The 18,829-nt window shown below is 42.9% G+C and overlaps 1 protein-coding gene across 1 annotated transcript; it reads left to right on the top strand.

Annotated features, from left to right (window-relative positions):
- The first annotated feature begins 13,211 nt into the window (after window positions 1-13,211).
- On the top strand, window positions 13,212-15,167 carry LOC120066426 (thromboxane-A synthase-like). The gene is made up of 4 exons (XM_039017788.1): window positions 13,212-13,291; window positions 13,679-13,816; window positions 14,062-14,224; window positions 14,532-15,167. Exons 2-4 carry the CDS (start codon window positions 13,707-13,709, stop codon window positions 14,643-14,645), a joined length of 387 nt encoding a protein of 128 aa, XP_038873716.1. The 5' UTR covers window positions 13,212-13,291; window positions 13,679-13,706; the 3' UTR covers window positions 14,646-15,167.
- Window positions 15,168-18,829: the final 3,662 nt, after the last annotated feature.

Here is an 18,829-nt window from a genome sequence, read left to right as displayed (position 1 = left end):
AAACGTTCCGGCCAAAAGGCTGCACCGCTCCTTCAACAGAGCTTGGTGCTTATTAGGTTACAAAATCCAACTTTTTGGATATAGTGTTAATGATATGTTAGAGAAAGACCCTACTGAATGATTCAGAACATGAAGAATCATATTTGTCTTGGTAAAATGTATTTTATAATGTATTTTATAACATAAGGAAGTGAAATGTTTCGGTCTTATTTAGCAACATTTGAAATTGTGTTTTTTGCATAGGCTAAAAGTAGAGAGACAGAGCTAGAAAATAGTAAATAATACACTGCAGTTGAGGAACAAATAGGAAAGTAGCTGAAAGTTGAAAAACTTGAAGCCACACTTTTGAGAAAATGGCCCTCGAATGTTTTTTGTATACTTACTGGTGAGCTCTTCTTTGTCTACACCCATTCAGCATCGTTCATACCTTCCTAAGCCTTTGCCCCTCCCATCTCTTTAAATATTAAATTGTGAGACCATGTGCTAAACAGATTGAGTAGTTTAGTAAACAACCAAAGATTTAAAGACTAAAAGTGGTAAAATTAGTAGCCTTCAATAATCTAGTCCTTATATATCCTATATCTTATATCCTATATCCTAATCTGACTTTGGTACAGATCATGTTGTTCTTCACATTAGTCTCTGGTAAACACACACTATATCAAATAAGATCTATTTGTCACATGCACAGGATACAGAAGGTGTAAACGGTACAGTGAAATGGTTACTTGCATAGTAGCAATATCAAAAACAGAAAGTGTTCAGATAAAAAAATGTTAATAAATATTTTATAATTATTAGATGATGCTTACCCGACACACTTGTCTAAATTAATGGGCCATGTAAAGGAAACGCTATAACCACTCCCCAGCCACATATAGCTAAGTGGATGGGTCACTATTGTCTAGACATGTACACATGTTCATGAAATACAATAGATGGCCAGGGCGGCCTAGTGGTTAGAGTGTTGGACGGGGCGGCAGGGTAGACTAGTGGCCTAGAGCGTTGGACTAGTAACCGAAAAGTTGCAAGTTCGAAACCCAGAGCTGACAAGGTACAAATCTGTTGTTCTTCCTCTGAACAAGGCAGTTAACTTCTTCTGGCTGCAAGTCCCGAGGCCGCCCACAATATGACAACAGCCACTTCAAGTGCAGGGCGCGAAATTCAAAATATATTTTTTATAAATATTTAACTTTCACACATTAACAAGTCCAATACAGCAAATGAAAGGTACACATCTTGTGAATCCAGCCAACATGTCCGATTTTTAAAATGTTTTACAGCGAAAACAGCACGTATATTTATGTTAGCTCACCACCAAATACAAAAAAGGACAGACATTTTTCACAGCACAGGTAGCATGCACAAAGCCAACCTAACTAACCAAGAACCAACCAAACTAACCAAGAAACAACTTCATCAGATGACAGTCTTATAACATGTTATTCAATAAATCTATGTTTTGTTTGAAAAATGTGCATATTTCAGGTATAAATCATAGTTTACATTGCAGCTACAATCAGAAATTGCACCGAAAGCAGACAGAATAATTACAGACACCAACGCCAAATACCTAAATACTCATCATAAAACATTTCTGAAAAATACATAGTATACAGCAAATGAAAGACAGGCATCTTGTGATTCCAGACAATATTTCCGATTTATTAAGTGTTTTACAGCGAAAACACAATATAGCGTTATATTAGCTTACCACAATAGCCAAAAACACAAGCCATTTCCCAGCAGTAAAAGTTAGCGATCGTAACAAACCAGTAAAAGATATATAATTTTTGACTAACCTTGATATTCTTCATCAGATGACAGTCCTATAACATCAGGTTATACATACACTTATGTTTTGTTCGAAAATGTGCATATTTAGAGCTGAAATCAATGGTTATACATTGTGCTAATTTAGCTACTTTTTCCCACAACGTCCAGATTTTTTTCTGACACTTTTTCTGACACACATATTCTGACCAAATAGCTATTCATAAACATAACTAAAAAATACATGTTGTATAGGAAATGATAGATCCACTAGTTCTTAATGCAATCGCCGTGTTAGAATTCTAAAAATAACTTCATTTCGACATACAGCTTCGGTATAGCTAGAGTACCCAAAAGCTGGGCGCCGACGACTAGTTCACATGTACGACAGATATATGAAATAGCATCATAAAATGTTTCCTACTTTTGCTGATCTTCCATCAGAATGTTGTACAAGGTGTCCTTTGTCAAGAACAATCGTTGTTTGGATTTAGAACGGCCTCTTTCCCTCTCGATTTAGCAAGCACACTAGCCAAGTGGCACGAATCTCTCCATGTCAACAAACGGAAGAGAACGGAACACGGCAAAACTCCCGAAAAAATTTCAATAATCTGATTAAACTATATTGAAAAAACATACTTTACGATGATATGGTCACATGTATCAAATAAAATCAAAGCCGGAGATAGTAGTCGCCTATAACGACAGCTTTTCAAAAGGCAAATCCAGGTCCCTCTTCGCGCCTTCCTGAAAACAGGAAATGGGGGACACGTCATTCCAGGAGCTGTAATTCGAGTCCAGATCAAGTTACACACTCCATTTCTTCTCTCACTCCTTGTCGACATCTAGTGGAAGACGTATGAAGTGCATCTAAACTAATAAATAACAAGGACTTTAATAGGCAGCCCCTAGAACAGAGCCTCAATTTCAGACTTTCCACTTCCTGTCAGGAAGTTTGCTGCAAAATGAGTTCTGTTTTACTCACAGATATAATTCAAACGGTTTTAGAAACTAGAGAGTGTTTTCTATCCAATAGTAATAATAATATGCATATTGTACGAGCAAGAATTGAGTACAAGGCCGTTTGAAATGGGCACCTTTTATCTGGCTACTCAATACTGCCCCTGCAGCCAAAACAGGTTAACCCACTGTTCCTAGGCCTTTATTGAAAATAAGAATTTGTTCTTAACTGACTTGCCCAGTTAAATAAAGGTTAAAAAAATAATAATTTAAAAAATCATCGCCAGACACACTTGGCTAACTTGATGGGTCATGTAATCGTCTGGCTAAGTCTTTTGGGTCATGTAATCGTCTGGCGGAGTCTTTTGTTTAGGCATGTAGCTAGCTAACTAAACAATGAACCAGCATAATCCCAACTCATACTACTGACAATACAAACATTGTCGTAGCTGTAGTATTAATCTGCAGGTAGCTAAAGAGCTAACCAACTAGGTTCAATGTTAGCTAGCTAACATTAGGCTATAACTAATAATGCAAATGGATTTCTGGTTTGAATAATATTACCACACAGATCATACACGTAATATTAGATAGCGAGCCAGCAATCTAACATTCGCTAGCTAGCTAACAGTACGCTTTAACTTGCAATGAAAACGTCTTTCTGACAAAATTAGAAACTTATATCTGAAAATGGAGCTAGACTCTTATCCGTATACATGGATGAAGGCTTCACGGTAGACCGGAAACATTTAACTCTGTTTTGTTTGTAGCTACATCTTGTTTGGCCAGCGCTGTGTCAAGTCATTCCGGTTCAGACTGACCGTGGCATGTGCAGAAAGTAGCCCATCCAACTGATATGTCGATAGCGCCTGCTAAATTCAAGACATCAATGTTGTTGAGAAAAGTTTCAAAACTTTTTTAGTTCTCGATGGCTAACGTTATATCTTTCAAAAACAGCGTAATAGAAAGGACTATCAACACATACTGAGCAGCTCACGCTATAGACAGAAAGATGCTACATGGCAGACCAATCCAAACTCCTCTCCCAGCATGTCCAGCCCAGCCATTATCTCAGCCAATCATCGCTATCGGGCTTTTTCTGTGGCTAAACCAACTATGCTCGTAATTTAACAACTATTTCTATTTACAGATGGAATACAAGTTTGTTATTAAAGCACATGAAATTTCACATGTACCAGTCTGCATTTCTTTACATTGAAATGCCTCTCCTGATGTGCAACAATTTCCTGAAACGAGTCACGAATGTCATCACCAAAGTGTGTTTTCACCCATTCTGGGCAGAGTGGCTGGGCACCCTACAATGTATGAAATCTAATTGTATTTGTCACATGCTTCATAAACAACAGGAACATCTATGGCTAACAGTGAAATGCTTACTTATGGGCAACTTCCAACAATTCTGAGAAAAATATAGAAAAATAATAACACAAAAAAGAAACACACAATGAGTAACGATAACATCGCTAAATACACGGGGTACCAGTACCGAGTCAATGTGCAGGGGTATGAGGTAATTGAGGTAGATATGTATAGTGCCTTCAGAAAGTATTCATACCCCTTGACTTATTCCACATTTTGTTGTGTTACAGCCTGAATTCAAAATGGATTCAATTGTTTTTTCCCTCACTCATCTACCCACGATACTCCATAATGACAAAGTGAAAACATGTTTTTAGATTTTTTTGCAAAAGTATAGAAAATTAAATACAGATCTCTCATTTACGTACATAAGTATTCACACCCCTGAGTCAATCAATACACGTTAGAATCACATTTGGCTGGGATTACAGCTGAGAGTCTTACTGGGTAAGTCTAAGGGCTTTGCACACCTGTATTGTACAATATTTGCACATTGTTCTTAAGAATTCTTCAAGCTTTGTCAAGTTGGTTGTTGATCATTGCTAGATGGCCATTTTCACGTCTTGCCATAGATTTTCAAGCCAATATAAGTCAAAGCTGTAACTAGGCCACCCAGGAACATTCAACGTTATCTTGGTAAACAACTCCAGTGTATATTTGGCCTTGTGTTTTAAGTTATTGTCCTGCTGAAAGGTACATTTGTCTCCCAGTGTCTGGTGGAAAGCAGACTGAACCAAATTTTCCTCTTAGATTTTGCCTGTGCTTAGCTCTATTCCATTTATTTTTATCCTGTTAAACACTTATTGCACACATAGTGAATCGTTCAGAACTGCTGGTGCTCTCATGCATGGTTCAGTGTTGCTTGTCTCGAAGCGAGCGTAGAAGGCTTTGAGCTCGTTTGGTAGGCTCACGTCAATGGGCAGCCCGCTGCTGGGTTTCCCTTTGTAATCTGTGATAGTTTGCAAACCCTGCCACATCCAACGAGCGTCAGAGCCGACGTAGTATGATTCGATATTAGTCCTGTATTGACGCTTTGCCTGTTTGATGGCTAGTCGGAGGTCATAGTGGGATTTATTATAAGCATTCAGATTAGTGTCCCACTCCTTGAAACAGTTGGTGCAGAAATCCTTTGGTTGTGCAAACCCACAAACTTATCAGCTGTCTGGGTGGCTGGTCTCAGATGATCCCGTGAAAAAGCCGGATGTGGAGGTCCTGGGCTGGTGTGGTTACACGTGGCCTGGGGTTGTGAGGCCAGTTGGACGTACTGACAAATTCTCTAAAATGATGTTGAAGCGGCTTATGGTAGAGAAATTAACATTCAATTCTCTGGCAACAGCTTTGGTGGACATTCCTGCCAATTGCCAATTGCACGTGCCCGTGCCAATTGCACGATCCCTCAAAATTTGAGACATCTGTGTCATTGTGTTGTTTGACAAAACTGCACATTTTAGAGTGGCCTTTTTTGTCCCCAGCACAAGGTGCACCTGTGTAATGATCATGCTGTTTAATCAGCTTCTTGATATGCCACACCGGTCAGGTGGATGGATTATCTTGGCAAAGGAGAAATGCTCACTAACAGGGATGTAAACAAATGTGTGTACAACAGAAATAAGCGTTTTGTCCTTATGGACAATTTCTGGGATCTTTTATTTCAGCTCTTGAAACATGGGACCAACACTTGACATGTTCCATTTATATTTTTGTTCAGTGCATATTCAGTCAATAAAAATCAAGTTCCATTTAAGATAAATTTATTGAAACCGTAATATCAACAGGTTATATTACATTGTGGAACACAATCTCTAAAAAGGCAGTAACCTCAGCAGTGGCGCTTGTAGAAATCTATAGCTGTGCAATGGCATAGCCTTGTTTTATTAATTTAGCAGACAAGGCGCTCTTATTTCCTGAGCCCTTATCACAGACAAGACACACCTATTTTATACAGAATCTTTTTCAAAATAAATTTTTTAGCAGTGTGAAGTGATGCGCATCTCGTGCCCAGAACAGATATTTTCAAAGAGTGATCATTTGAAACGGGGCTCAATTTGGCCAAAATCAAACCAAAATCAATATACAGACATTGGATTTAGTTTATTCTGCCTGTTCTTTGTAATTTTCTAAATGGATGAACAATTCCACATTGAACACTGCATGGGGATGAATTATAGCCACATCTGTTTGGTGAGTAGGCATATGATTCTGATGAAAATGCGCTCTTTGTCTTTATCAAACTAATGTTTTTGCATATTTTCAGTGTGGAACCTATGTTTAGGTGGGTTATAAGCTAACCAATTCTAAATGGCCCTAGGAGATCGCAAAGTAGCTTAAAGCAGGTTTCCCAAACTCAGTCCATTTTGGGGCCCATTTTGGTTTTTGCCCTGGCACTACACAGCTGATTAAAATAATCAAAGCTTGATGAGTTGGCTATTTGAATAATCTGTGTAGTGCCAGGGCAAAAACCAAAACGTGCACCCAGTGGGGTCCAGTTTGGGAAACCCTGGCTTAAAAGGATACTTTGGGATATTGGCAATGAGCCCCCAGAGTCCGACGAACTTGTGGATACCATTTTTATTTCTTTGCGAGCAGTTTGAAGGAAGTTGCTAACTAGCACTAGCGCAATTGCTAACTAATGTTAGCGCAATGACTGGAAGTCTATGGGTATCTGCTAGCCCGCTAACAGATACACATAGGCTTCCAGTCATTGTGCTAACACTAGTTAGCATTGGCTCGCACAACAACCTCTAACTTCCTTTTTACTGGACACAAAGACTTAAAAATGGTATCCACAAGTCCATCTGACTCTGGGGAAGTAGATAAACTATTGGATATAAGAGCAACGTCAACTCACCAACATTACGACCAGGAATACGACTTTCCCGAAGTGGATCCTCTGTTTGGCCCACCACCCAGGACAATGGATCGGATCCCAGCCGGCAACCCAAAACAACGGTGCCGCAGACGGAGCGGTCTTCTGGTCAGGATCCATAGACGGGCACATCGCGCACCGCTCCCGAGCATACTACTCGCCAATGTCCAGTCTCTTGACAACAAGGTAGACGAAATCCGAGCAAGGGTTGCCTTCCAGAGAGACATCAGAGACTGTAACGTTCTTTGTTTCACGGAAACATGGCTCACTCAAGACGGGCTATCGGAGTCGGTACAGCCAGCTGGTTTCTTCACACATCGCGCCGACAGAAACAAGCATCTCTCTGGTAAGAAGAAGGGCGGCGGTGTGTGTCTTATGATTAACGAGACGTGGTGTGATCATAACAACATACAGGAACTCAAGTCCTTTTGTTCACCTGACTTAGAATTCCTCACAATCAAATGCCGACCGCATTATCTACCAAGAGAATTCTCTTCGGTCATAATCACAGTCGTGTATATTCCCCCCCAAGCAGACGCATTGACGGCCCTGAACGAACTTCATTGGACTCTATGTAAACTGGAAACCACATATCCTGAGGCTGCATTTATTGTAGCTGGGGATTTTAACAAGGCTAATCTGAAAACAAGGCTCCCTAAATTTTATCAGCATATCGATTGCGCGACCCGGGCCGGCTAAACCCTGGATCATTGTTATTCTTACTTCTGCGACGCATATAAGGCCCTCCCCCACTCTCCTTTCGGAAAAGCTGACCACGACTCCATTTTGTTGCTCCCAGCCTATAGACAGAAACTAAAACAGGAAGCATCCGTGCTCAGGTCTGTTCAACGCAGGTCCGACAAAACGGATTCCACGCTTCAAGATTGCTTCGATCACATGGACTGGGATATGTTCCGCATAGCGTCGAACAACAACATTGATGAATACGCTGATTCGGTGAGCGAGTTTATTAGCAAGTACATCGGTGATGTTGTACCCACAGCGTCTATTAAAACATTCCCCAACCAGAAACCGTGGATTTATGGCATCCTTCACGCAAAACTGAAAGCGCGAACCAGATCAGAGTAAGGTGACTGGAAACATGACCAAATACAAACAGTGTAGCTATTCCCTCCGCAAGGCAATCAAACAAACTAAGCGTCAGTATAGATACAAAGTAGAGTCGCAATTCAATGGCTCAGACATGAGAGGTATATGTTCAGGGTCTACAGTCAATCACGGACTACAAAATAAAAACCAGCCCCGTCGTGGACCACGATGTCTTGCTCCCAGACAAACTAAACAACTTCTTAGCTCGCTTTAAGGACAATACAGTGCCACTGACACGGCCCGCTACCAAAACCTGCGGGCTCTCCTTCACTGCAGCCAACGTGAGTAAAACATTTAAACGTGTTAACCCTTGCAAGGCTGCAGGCCCAGACGGCATCCCCAGCCGCATCCTCAGAGCATGCGCAGACCAGCTGGCTGGTGTGTTTACGGACATATTCAATCAATCCTTATCCCAGTCTGCTGTTCCCACATGCTTCAAGAGGGCCACCATTGTTCCTGTTCCCAAGAAAGCTAAGGTAACTGAGCTAAATGACTACCGCCCCGTAGCACTCACCTTCATCATCATGAAGTGCTTTGAGAGACTAGTCAAGGACCATATCACCTCCACCCTACCTGACACCCTAGACCCACTCCAATTTGCTTACCGCCCCAATAGGTCCACAGATGACGCAATCGCAATCACACTGCCCTAACACATCTGGACAAGAGGAATTCCTATGTAAGAATGCTGTTCATCGACTACAGCTCAGCATTTAACACCATATTACCCTCCAAACTCGTCATTAAGCTCAAGATCCTGGGTCTCGACCCAGCCCTGTGCAACTGGGTCCTGGACTTCCTCATGGGCCGCCCCCAGGTGGTGAGGGTAGGTAACAACATCTCCACCCCGCTGATCCCCAACACTGGGGCCCCACAAGGTTGCATTCTCAGCCCTCTCCTGTACTCCCTGTTCACCCATGACTGCGTGGCCATGCACGCCTCCAACTCAATCATCAAGTTTGCAGACGACACTACAGTAGTAGGCTTGATTACCAACAACGACAAGACGGCCTACAGGGAGGAGGTGAGGGCACTCGGAGTGTGGTGTCAGGAAAATAACCTCACACTCAATGTCAACAAAACAAAGGAGATGATCGTGGACTTCAGGAAACAGCAGAGGGAGCAGCCCCCTATCCACATCGACTGGACAGTAGTGGAGAGGGTGGAAAGTTTTAAGTTCCTCGGCGTACACATCACGGACAAACTGAAATGGTCCACCCACACAGACAGCGAGGTGAAGAAGAAGAAGGCGTAGCAGCGCCTCTTCAACCTCAGGAGGCTGAAGAAATTTGGCTTGTCACCAAAAACACTCACAAACTTTTACAGATGCACAATCGAGAGCATCCTGTCGGGCTGTATCACCGCCTGGTATGGCAACTGCTCCGCTCACAACCGTAAGGCTCTCCAGAGGGTAGTGAGGTCTGTACAACGCCTCACCGGTGGCAAACTACCTGCCCTCCAGGACACCTACACCACCCGATGTCACGGGAAGGCCAAAAAGAGCATCAAGGACAACAACCACCCGAGCCACTGCCTCTTCACCCCGCTATCATCCAGAAGGCGAGGTCAGTACAGGTGCATCAAAGCGGGGACCGAGAGACTGAAAAACAGCTTCTATCTCAAGGCCATCAGACTGTTAAACAGCCATCACTAACACTGAGTGGCTGCTGCCAACATACTGACTCAACTCTAGCCACTTTAATAATGGAAAAATTGATGTAATAAATGTAACACTAGCCACTTTAAACAATGCCACTTTATATAATGTTTACATACCCTACATTACTCATCTCATATGTATATACTGTACTCTATACCATCTACTGCATCTTGCCTATGCCGTTCGGCCATCACTCATTCATATATTTTTATGTACATATTCTTATTCATTCCTTTACACTTGTGTGTACAAGGTAGTTGTTGTGAAATTGTTAGGTTAGATTACTTGTTAGATATTACTGCATGGTCGGAACTAGAAGCACAATCATTTCGCTACACTTGCATTAACATCTGCATGTAACAAATAACATTTGATTTGATTTAAAGGGCCTCATTGCCAAAATCTCGAAGTTAAGCGGAAAATAGATGAGACACAATTATTCCATAACTGCAGCTCGTTGTTGGAACACATATTTTCCTACTTCAATCAATCAGTCCATTTTGAATTTGTTATAAATCCATTTGGCAAGGAATGTAGCTTGTTTAGCCCATCAGATATGTTTTATAGGCTTTCATTTCTGTAGGCCTAACAGGAGCTTGTGTGCACACGCTTAGCATGCGTGTGTGGAGGTAGTGCAATTGAATGAGAGAGGGGAAAGGGAATTTTGGGAGAACGGTGTGATGCTTGGGTTTGTTTTTTTGTTGTTGCAGTATTTGAATTTCTCTGGTTAAAGATAAAGCATTGACATCTGTTTGAGTACTCATGTCCATCCCTAGGTACTTCCCGAGTGTTTGCTTGTAAGCAGGAATCAGGAGGATAGTTATGGTCAGATTTGCCAAAGGGAGGGCGAGGGAGAGCCTTGTATGTGTTTCTGTGTGTGGAGTAAAGGTGATCTAGTTCTCTAGTTACACAGGTGACATGCTGTTAAAAATGAGGTCAAGTTTCCCTGTAATAAAATCACTGTCCACGAGAAGCGCTGTTTCTGGATGAGCATTTTCTTGTTTGCTTATGGCCATATACAGCTTGTTGAGTGTTGTCTTAGTGCCAGCATCGGTTTGTGGTGGTAAATAGACAGCTAGTATGGTATGCAGCTTATCATGAGGTATTCTAACTCAGGTGAGCCAAACTTGAGACTTCCTTGACATTAGAGATCATGCGCCAGCTGTTGTTAACAAAGACACACCCCTCCACCTCTTATCTTACCCGAGGCTGCCTTCTGATCTTGACGATGCATGGAAAAGACAACGAAATGTATATTATCCATGTCCTTGTTCAGCTACGACTCCCGAGAAACATAGGATATTATAGTTCTTTAAGTCCCGTTGATAGGATAGTCTCGGACGGAGCTCGCCAGTTTGTTCTCTAGTGATTGCACGTTCACCCACAAAACAGAGGGCAATGACGGTCTAGATGCTCGCCGACATAGTCTTATCATGACGCCGCTTCACTTGTACCACATGTAGATGCAGCCAAGCGGACATCAAACCAACTCAGGTGCTTAAGGGGGTCTTAGGAGGATATCTAAAGGTGGGGAGCCTCACCACACACTCCAGGCCCCCTGTGCCCTCTGGTGGCCCCCAGGACAGGCGACAGACAGAGCGGGCTCCTCTCCACCCAGTCCCTCCATCCATTAGCCACTCCAGAGCCCTCAGTTATTACTGTCTGACCTCACACTGTGACTGGGAGGGGGGAATTTCAAACTGTGATCGCTGTAAGGTCAGGTTGGTCAGGTCAGTCAATCCTATTCCTCTGTTATAGAACACTGCTCATCAGCAGCTTTCCTGTGTATTATAACCCACATTCATTAGGTAGCAAATGGCAGAATACGGGGAGGGACAAGATGAACTTGACCAATAAGAAACACTTTTTTGTTTTCTGTTGCAAAATGTTTTTCTAGAGTGTACACTAAATGTAGCACATTTCCAAATCTTGATGAAGATGTTGCTGTGCCATCCCTCAGTGAAAGGGAGTTTTTTTTCTAGGTCTCTGTGTGCCGTTGGATAAACAATGGGCTTAATTTGATGACTAAAGGGCTGAGACATGCTAAACACTGATATCTGATGTACCTCACAACATTGTGCCCTGTCACGCCCCGTGGTGCAGAACCAGCGTGTTTGATGCACACGCACACAGACGGACAGACACACCACACAGACGGACAGACACACCACACAGACGGACAGATACACGCACACAGACGGACAGACACACCACACAGACGGACAGACACACCACACAGACGGACAGACACACCACACAGACGGACAGACACACCACACAGACGGACAGACACACCACACAGACGGACAGACACACCACACAGACGGACAGACACACCACACAGACACACCACACAGACGGACAGACACACCACACAGACGGACAGACACACCACACAGACGGACAGACACACCACACAGACGGACAGACACACCACACAGACGGATAGACATACACACACAGACACACACTGGGGCCAATGTGTTCCCGATTAACTTGTTGAATCAGCTTTGTTAAACTGCCCCGCAGGATTTGGATAAGTGATTGTCATTGAATCTGCATAATTAGGAAATCATGGCGTCGGAATATAAATGCTCCAACTAACTCTCAACTCCACAGACGCTCCCTCTCCCCTGGCCTTGCAGTAAACCAAGCATGAATAATCATTAGGTACACCGACACTACAGGCGGAAATAACACTGTCGCTGCATGCTACATATTTCATCCACAGTCTGGCAGAGAGTGTTGTGGTACTAGGCTACAGACACATTGAAAAGCCCTCTCTCTCTCTCTCTCTCTCTCTCTCTCTCAAGCCCATCTTACACAACAGGTCTGGCAGCTAGCGGCGGTTAGGCTTTATCAGTGGAGCAGAGAGCAGTGTTAGCTCTTAGCGCTCATTAGGGACATATCATTCCCCTGGGGAACTGTGTGGCGGCCAATGAGAAGTGACAGGAAGGCCAGACAATGGAGCCCCGTCTTTACAGCCTCTGCAATTGTCCCCAGACACACATACACTCTTCACACATGGCAGTGACTGGCCCTCTAACCACCGAACCACACACACATGGGCACACATGTACAAGCATGCACACACACATTGATCACAACAGCAGTGTTTTAGGGACAGCGGGGTGTTTGTTCAGCGTAGTTATTGTTTAACAATGTTAATGTCGACTCAGTCACTCTGAACATCCATACATTCATCTAGGATGTAGTTAATCTTTGTGGTTTGTTTGGTGCAGTAACAAACACCAAACTCTTACATTCTCAGCCATGCTCTCCAAATAAACTCATAGCCATAGCATAGTTTTGAATAACATGTGTTGCTGCGCTCTGCTGGCATCAGTATGAATTGCACTTTGCTCCTTTTCTTGATTTTTTTGGTGTAAAATGTGCTTTCAGTATTGACTGATAGTATATGAATGCAGGATTGTGTTATTTTCTCTGTTGTAGGATTCACCAGATTACACTAATGTCCAGGAGCTGAAATATCTTGACATGGTCATATAAGAAGCTCTGCGCCTCTACCCGCCTGGTTTCAGGTAAGAGCCTTATAGTATTGATAATATTGACATTAGTATGATTCACAAGACAACTCTCTTATGTACTGTATATGGCCATGTTTGGGCTTCCAAGTGGCGAAGCGGTCTGAGGCACTGCATCTCAGTGCTAGAGGTGTCACTACAGACCATGGTTAGATTCTGTATCACAACCGGCCGTGATTGGGAGTCCCAAGGGCGGCGCACAATCGGCCCAGCGTCATCCGGGTTAGGACTTGGTCAGGGTAGGCCGTCATTGTAAATAAGAATTTGTTCTTAACTGACTTGCCTAGTTAAATAAAGGTTAAATAAAATAAATGTCCCCCATGTTTCCATAGTTCATCATTTCATTATGTGCATTGTGGAAACTGAGCAACCATTTTGTTTCAGGTTTGCCCGTGACGTTGACGAGGACTGCATGGTGAATGGACAGTTCCTACCCAAGGGAGCCACTCTGGAGATCCCTGCAGGCTATCTGCACTATGATCCAGAGTACTGGCCCGAGCCAGAGAAGTTCATCCCTGAGAGGTAGGCGGCAGTCAGTCTACTGTAGCTCAGTAATTAGGTTCCATTTCTATCGGTTTACCATAGAGAAGTCCCAGCACAGCTACATTGTTACACAGCACAGCTACAGTACACTGTCACTGCCTCACATTATGTTAATGTTCTGTACAACATGGAGTGACAACATTGACACGTGATAATACAACACAGAAGTATAGTATCAGATTGTATTCCATACTGACCACTGAGGCCTCTACTCTGCCATTCAGATTCACAGTGGAGGCCAAGGCCAGCAGACACCCGTTTGTGTACCTGCCGTTTGGGGCGGGGCCCCGCAGCTGTGTCGGCATGAGGCTGGCCCAGCTGGAGATCAAGATGGCCCTGGTGCATGTCTTCAGGCAGTTCAACATTGTGGCCTGCACAGACACCAAGGTGGGTTAAACCTCTGAGTCCATATTCTCTAAAGAGTCTTAGAGTAGGAGTGCTGATCTAGGATCAGGTCACCCCTGTCCATATAAGCATATTGATCTATGATCTAAAAAGCAAAACTGATCCTAGATCACCATTCATACTGATACGCTTTATGAATACGGGCCCATATTTCTTATTTTGGCACTTATCCCAACCTCCATTTGTAAAGGTCATAATACGATTGAAAATACAGAGTCACATGTATACAACCCAGTCTATGCTGTATCCTAGCTCTTTAACATGTTGCTCTTCTACATGTATGTTGTAGGTTCCTCTGGAGTTGAAGTCTCACACCACTCTCGGACCCAAGAATGGCATCTATGTGACAATCACTAAAAGAGAGATAGAGGGAGAACCAGCGAATCCCCCTGCAGAAGAATAGCTCTGTTCTGTATCTGCTCTCTAGAACGTAGTGTGATTTCTATGAAACAGATACATTATCCATCCAGTGACTGCTTATTTTAAGGCTAAACATAAAGTAACATTAACCTAGCCTGGTCCCAGATCTGTTTGTGCTGTCTTGCTAACTTCTATGGTTATTGTCACACTTTTGGCGCTCCCTTTACATAAGAGAGTTGGCAATAAAGCACAAACAGATCTGAGTCCAGGCTAGCATTAACCTCTTCTTTAACTTAAACATCTAAAAGTATTTGGTTAAATGTACTTAAGTATCAAAAGTAAAACATTTCAAATTCCTTATATTAAGCAAACCAGACGGTACCATTTTTATTTTACTTTGAAAAATTATGGATAGACAGGGACACATTCCAACACGCAGACATCATTTACAAATTAAGCATGTGTGTTTAGTGAGTCCGCCAGATCAGAGGCAGTAGGCATGACCGTGAATTGCACTATTTTCCTGTTCTGCTAAGCATTCAAAATGTAACAAGTACTTTTGGGTGTCAGGGAAAATGTGTGGAGTAAAAAGTACATTATTAAAAGTAAAAGTTGTCAAAAATAAGTCTAGTAATAAGTACAGATACCCCCAAAAACTACTTCAGTAGTACTTTAAAGTATTTTTACTTAAGTACTTTATGCAACTGCTTCCATGGTAAATGACAATTTGCACAGAAAAAGTGAGGTTGGGCCAGGGGCAGCTCACCTTTTTAATCAGCCAGTGTACTGAATGGAGGTCAAGCCCTCCAAGAGGCCCCTGCCAATGGCACAATGATCGCCACGGTGATTCTGCAGAACTAGAGAGAGGGGGAGGAGAAGCATGCTGGGGAAACTGTGAGCTGATGGAGGGGGAAGACTGGCAAAACTCTTCTTATAACAAAATAACAACATTCCTTGACATCTGTATAAATTCATATTGATATCCATTGTTACTGAATAGTCACTGCAGGACTGCATTAAAGGGAAGGATCAATTCAAAGTATAATGTATGTTAGAACATGCCCATGAACTATTAAAGGGATAGTTCACCCAAATTACAAAATTATATAATATTGGTTTTCCTGTAAGCAGTCTATGGATAAGACAGCGATCCATGCTTTAGTTTGGTTTACCTGTCCACTGTCTCCAAATGCTATGCAATTACCTTGTCCATAGACTTTTTACAGGGTAAAGTAATCCGAATGTTTTTGTCATTTGGATGGACTATCCCTTTAAGGATTGGTATTGTCTCTCCCAACAGCTCTGACTGGAAAGTGAGTCTTTGCAAGCGTCTTCGCAATTATCCATCATAACAGTGTAGGCATTGACTAAATGTTATAGGACCCCCCCTCACAGATTTCCAAATCTTTCATCTTTAAAATGCAGCTATGATTTACATGAAGGTAATACTCTTAAGATCATGACTCGATGAGAGCGGAAAGCAATATCAGCTCACTCCATTTCTCATTGCCTCTTAAGTTGAAAAGCTCTGATGTTACTGTGTATGATTTCTTTAAGCTTGACTGTATAGACTTTATACCAATGGGATGGTATTAATTGTGTTGATTTGGAGTGTTGCTCTGCAATTTGATGTTTTATATTCATTAAATGTGAAATTAATAATCAAAATCAGGGAAAGATGTTATCAATATACATTCTGAAATATTCCATTTTAATTGAAAGGAATAATGATGACATGCTATGAAAGAGTAAATGCAACGGTGGACTAAATGCTGAAATGGAAAAAAATCTCTCACAATCATTCAGAATGTGTGTAACATTTAATAGTTCATGTTTTATCTATTTAGCGTCTGATTTCTTGAATGTTGTCAATGAGGAAGAAACTGAGTAAAGAGCCATTTTATTGCAGTGTAACAATTTCCATGTGTACATAAATATAGAAGACCCAATGACCATTAAATAAAAACCTACCCGTGTTCTAGCGGTTACAGGGCCGTAGACCCTGGCACACATATACTGTGTGGGCATGGGTTCAAATCTGACCCAGTGCCCTTCTGACTCACATCTCTCTCCTTCATTTCCTGTGTTCTCACCATTGTTCCATCAACCAATAAAATATGTAAGGAGTGGGATTGCCACATGCCTTAAAAAAATTAAATATATAAAAAGAGCTCGATCCTCTGCAACCGTTGTGCCATGTGTTATGTTATGCATGACTTTTATAAAAGGAAAGTAAAACACCTTAGGGCTGGGTCAATTCCATTCGCCGAAGTTCAGCGCTATAGCGTGATTTAAATATAAAGGTCATTTCTGATTAAGCCGGCATATGCAGCATTTACTGTGAATGCAAATCAAATGTTATTGATCACATACACATGGTTAGCAGATGTTATTGTGAGTGTAGCGAAATGCTTGTGCTTCTAGGTTCGACAGTGCAGTAATATCTAACAATTCCACAACAACTACCTAATACACACAAATCTAAAGGGATGGATTAAGAATATATACACATACAAATATATGGCTGAGCGATGACCGAGCGGCATAGGCAAGATGCAATAGATGGTATAAAATACAGTATATACATATATGAGTAATGCAAGATATGTAAACATTAAAGTGGCATTAATAATGACTAGTGATCCATTTATTAAAGAGGCCAATGATTGCAAGTCTGTATGTAGGCAGCAGCCTCTGTGTTAGTGATGGCTGTTTAACAGTCTGATGGCCCAGCTTTGATGCACCTGTACTGACCTCGCTTTCTGGATGGTAGCGGGGTGAACAGGCAGTGGTGCGGGTGGTTGTTGTCCTTGATTATCTTTTTGGCCTTTCTGTGACATCGGGTGCTGTAGGTGTCCTGGAGGGCAGGTAGTTTGCCCCTGGTGATACGTTGTGCAGACCGCACCACCCTCTGGAGAGCCCTGCGGTTGTGGGTGGTGCAGTTGCCATACAAGGGGGTGATACAGCTCAACAGGATGCTCTCAATTGTGCATCTGTAAAAGTTTGTGAGGGTCTTAGGTGACAAGCCAAATTTATTCAGCCTCCTGAGGTTGAAGAGGCGTGTTGCGCCTTCTTCACCACACTGTGTGGGTGGACCATTTCAGTTTGTCAGTGATGAGTACGCAGAGGAACTTAAAACTTTCCACTTTCTACACTGCTGTCCCGTTGATGTGGATAGGGGGGTGCTCCCTCTGCTGTTTCCTGAAATCCATGATCATCTACTTTGTTATGTTGACATTGAGTGAGAGGTTGCTTTCCTGACACCACACTCCGAGTGCCCTCACCTCCTCCCTGTAGGCTGTCTCGTAGTTGTTGGTAATCAAGCCCACTACTGTCGTGTCGTCTGCAAACTTGATTGAGTTGAAGGCGAGCATGGCCACGCAGTCATGGGTGAACAGGGAGTACAGGAGGGGGCTGAGCACGCACCCTTATTGGGCCCCAGTGTTGAGGATCAGTGAAGTGGAGATGTTGTTTCCTACCTTCACCACCTGGGGGCGGCCCGTCAGGAAGTCCAGGACCCAATTGCACAGGGCGGGGTTGAGACCCAGGACCTCAAGCTTAATGATGAGCTTGGAGGGTACTATGGTGTTGAATGCTGAGCTGTAGTCAAAGAACAGCATTCTTACACAGGTATTCCTCTTGTCCAGTTGGGATAGGGCAGTGTGCAGTGTGATGGCGATTGCATCTTCTGTGGACCTATTGGGGCGGTATGCAAATTGAAGTGGATTTAGGGTGGCAGGTAAGGTGGAGGTGATATGATCCTTGACTAGGCTCTCAAAGCACTTCATGACAACAGAAGTGAGTGCTATGGGGCGGTAGTCATTTAGGTACAGGAACAATGGTGGCCCTCTTGAAGCATGTGGGGACAGCAGACTGGGATAAGGAGAGATTCAATATGTCCGTAAACACATCAGCAAGCTGGTCTGCACATGCTCTGAGGATGCGGCTAGGGATGCCGTCTGGGCCGGCAGCCCTGCGAGGGTTAACATGCTTAAATGTTTTACTCACATAGGCCACAGAGAAGGAGAGGGGGAGCCCGCAGTCCTTGGTAGCGGGCCGCGTCGGTGACATGGTATCATCCTCAAAGCGGGCAAAGGTGTTTAGTTTGTTTTGGGAGCAAGACGGTGTCCATGACGTGGCTGGTTTTCTTTTTGTAGTCCATGATTGCCTGTAGACCCTGCCACATACATCTCGTGTCTGAGCCGTTGAATTGCGACTCCACTTTGT

This window comes from Salvelinus namaycush, chromosome 21 (assembly GCF_016432855.1).
Source record: "Salvelinus namaycush isolate Seneca chromosome 21, SaNama_1.0, whole genome shotgun sequence".
Lineage (NCBI taxonomy): Eukaryota > Metazoa > Chordata > Actinopteri > Salmoniformes > Salmonidae > Salvelinus > Salvelinus namaycush.
Note: the sequence above shows the minus strand (reverse complement) of the source record. Positions and strands in the feature narration are given on the sequence as shown.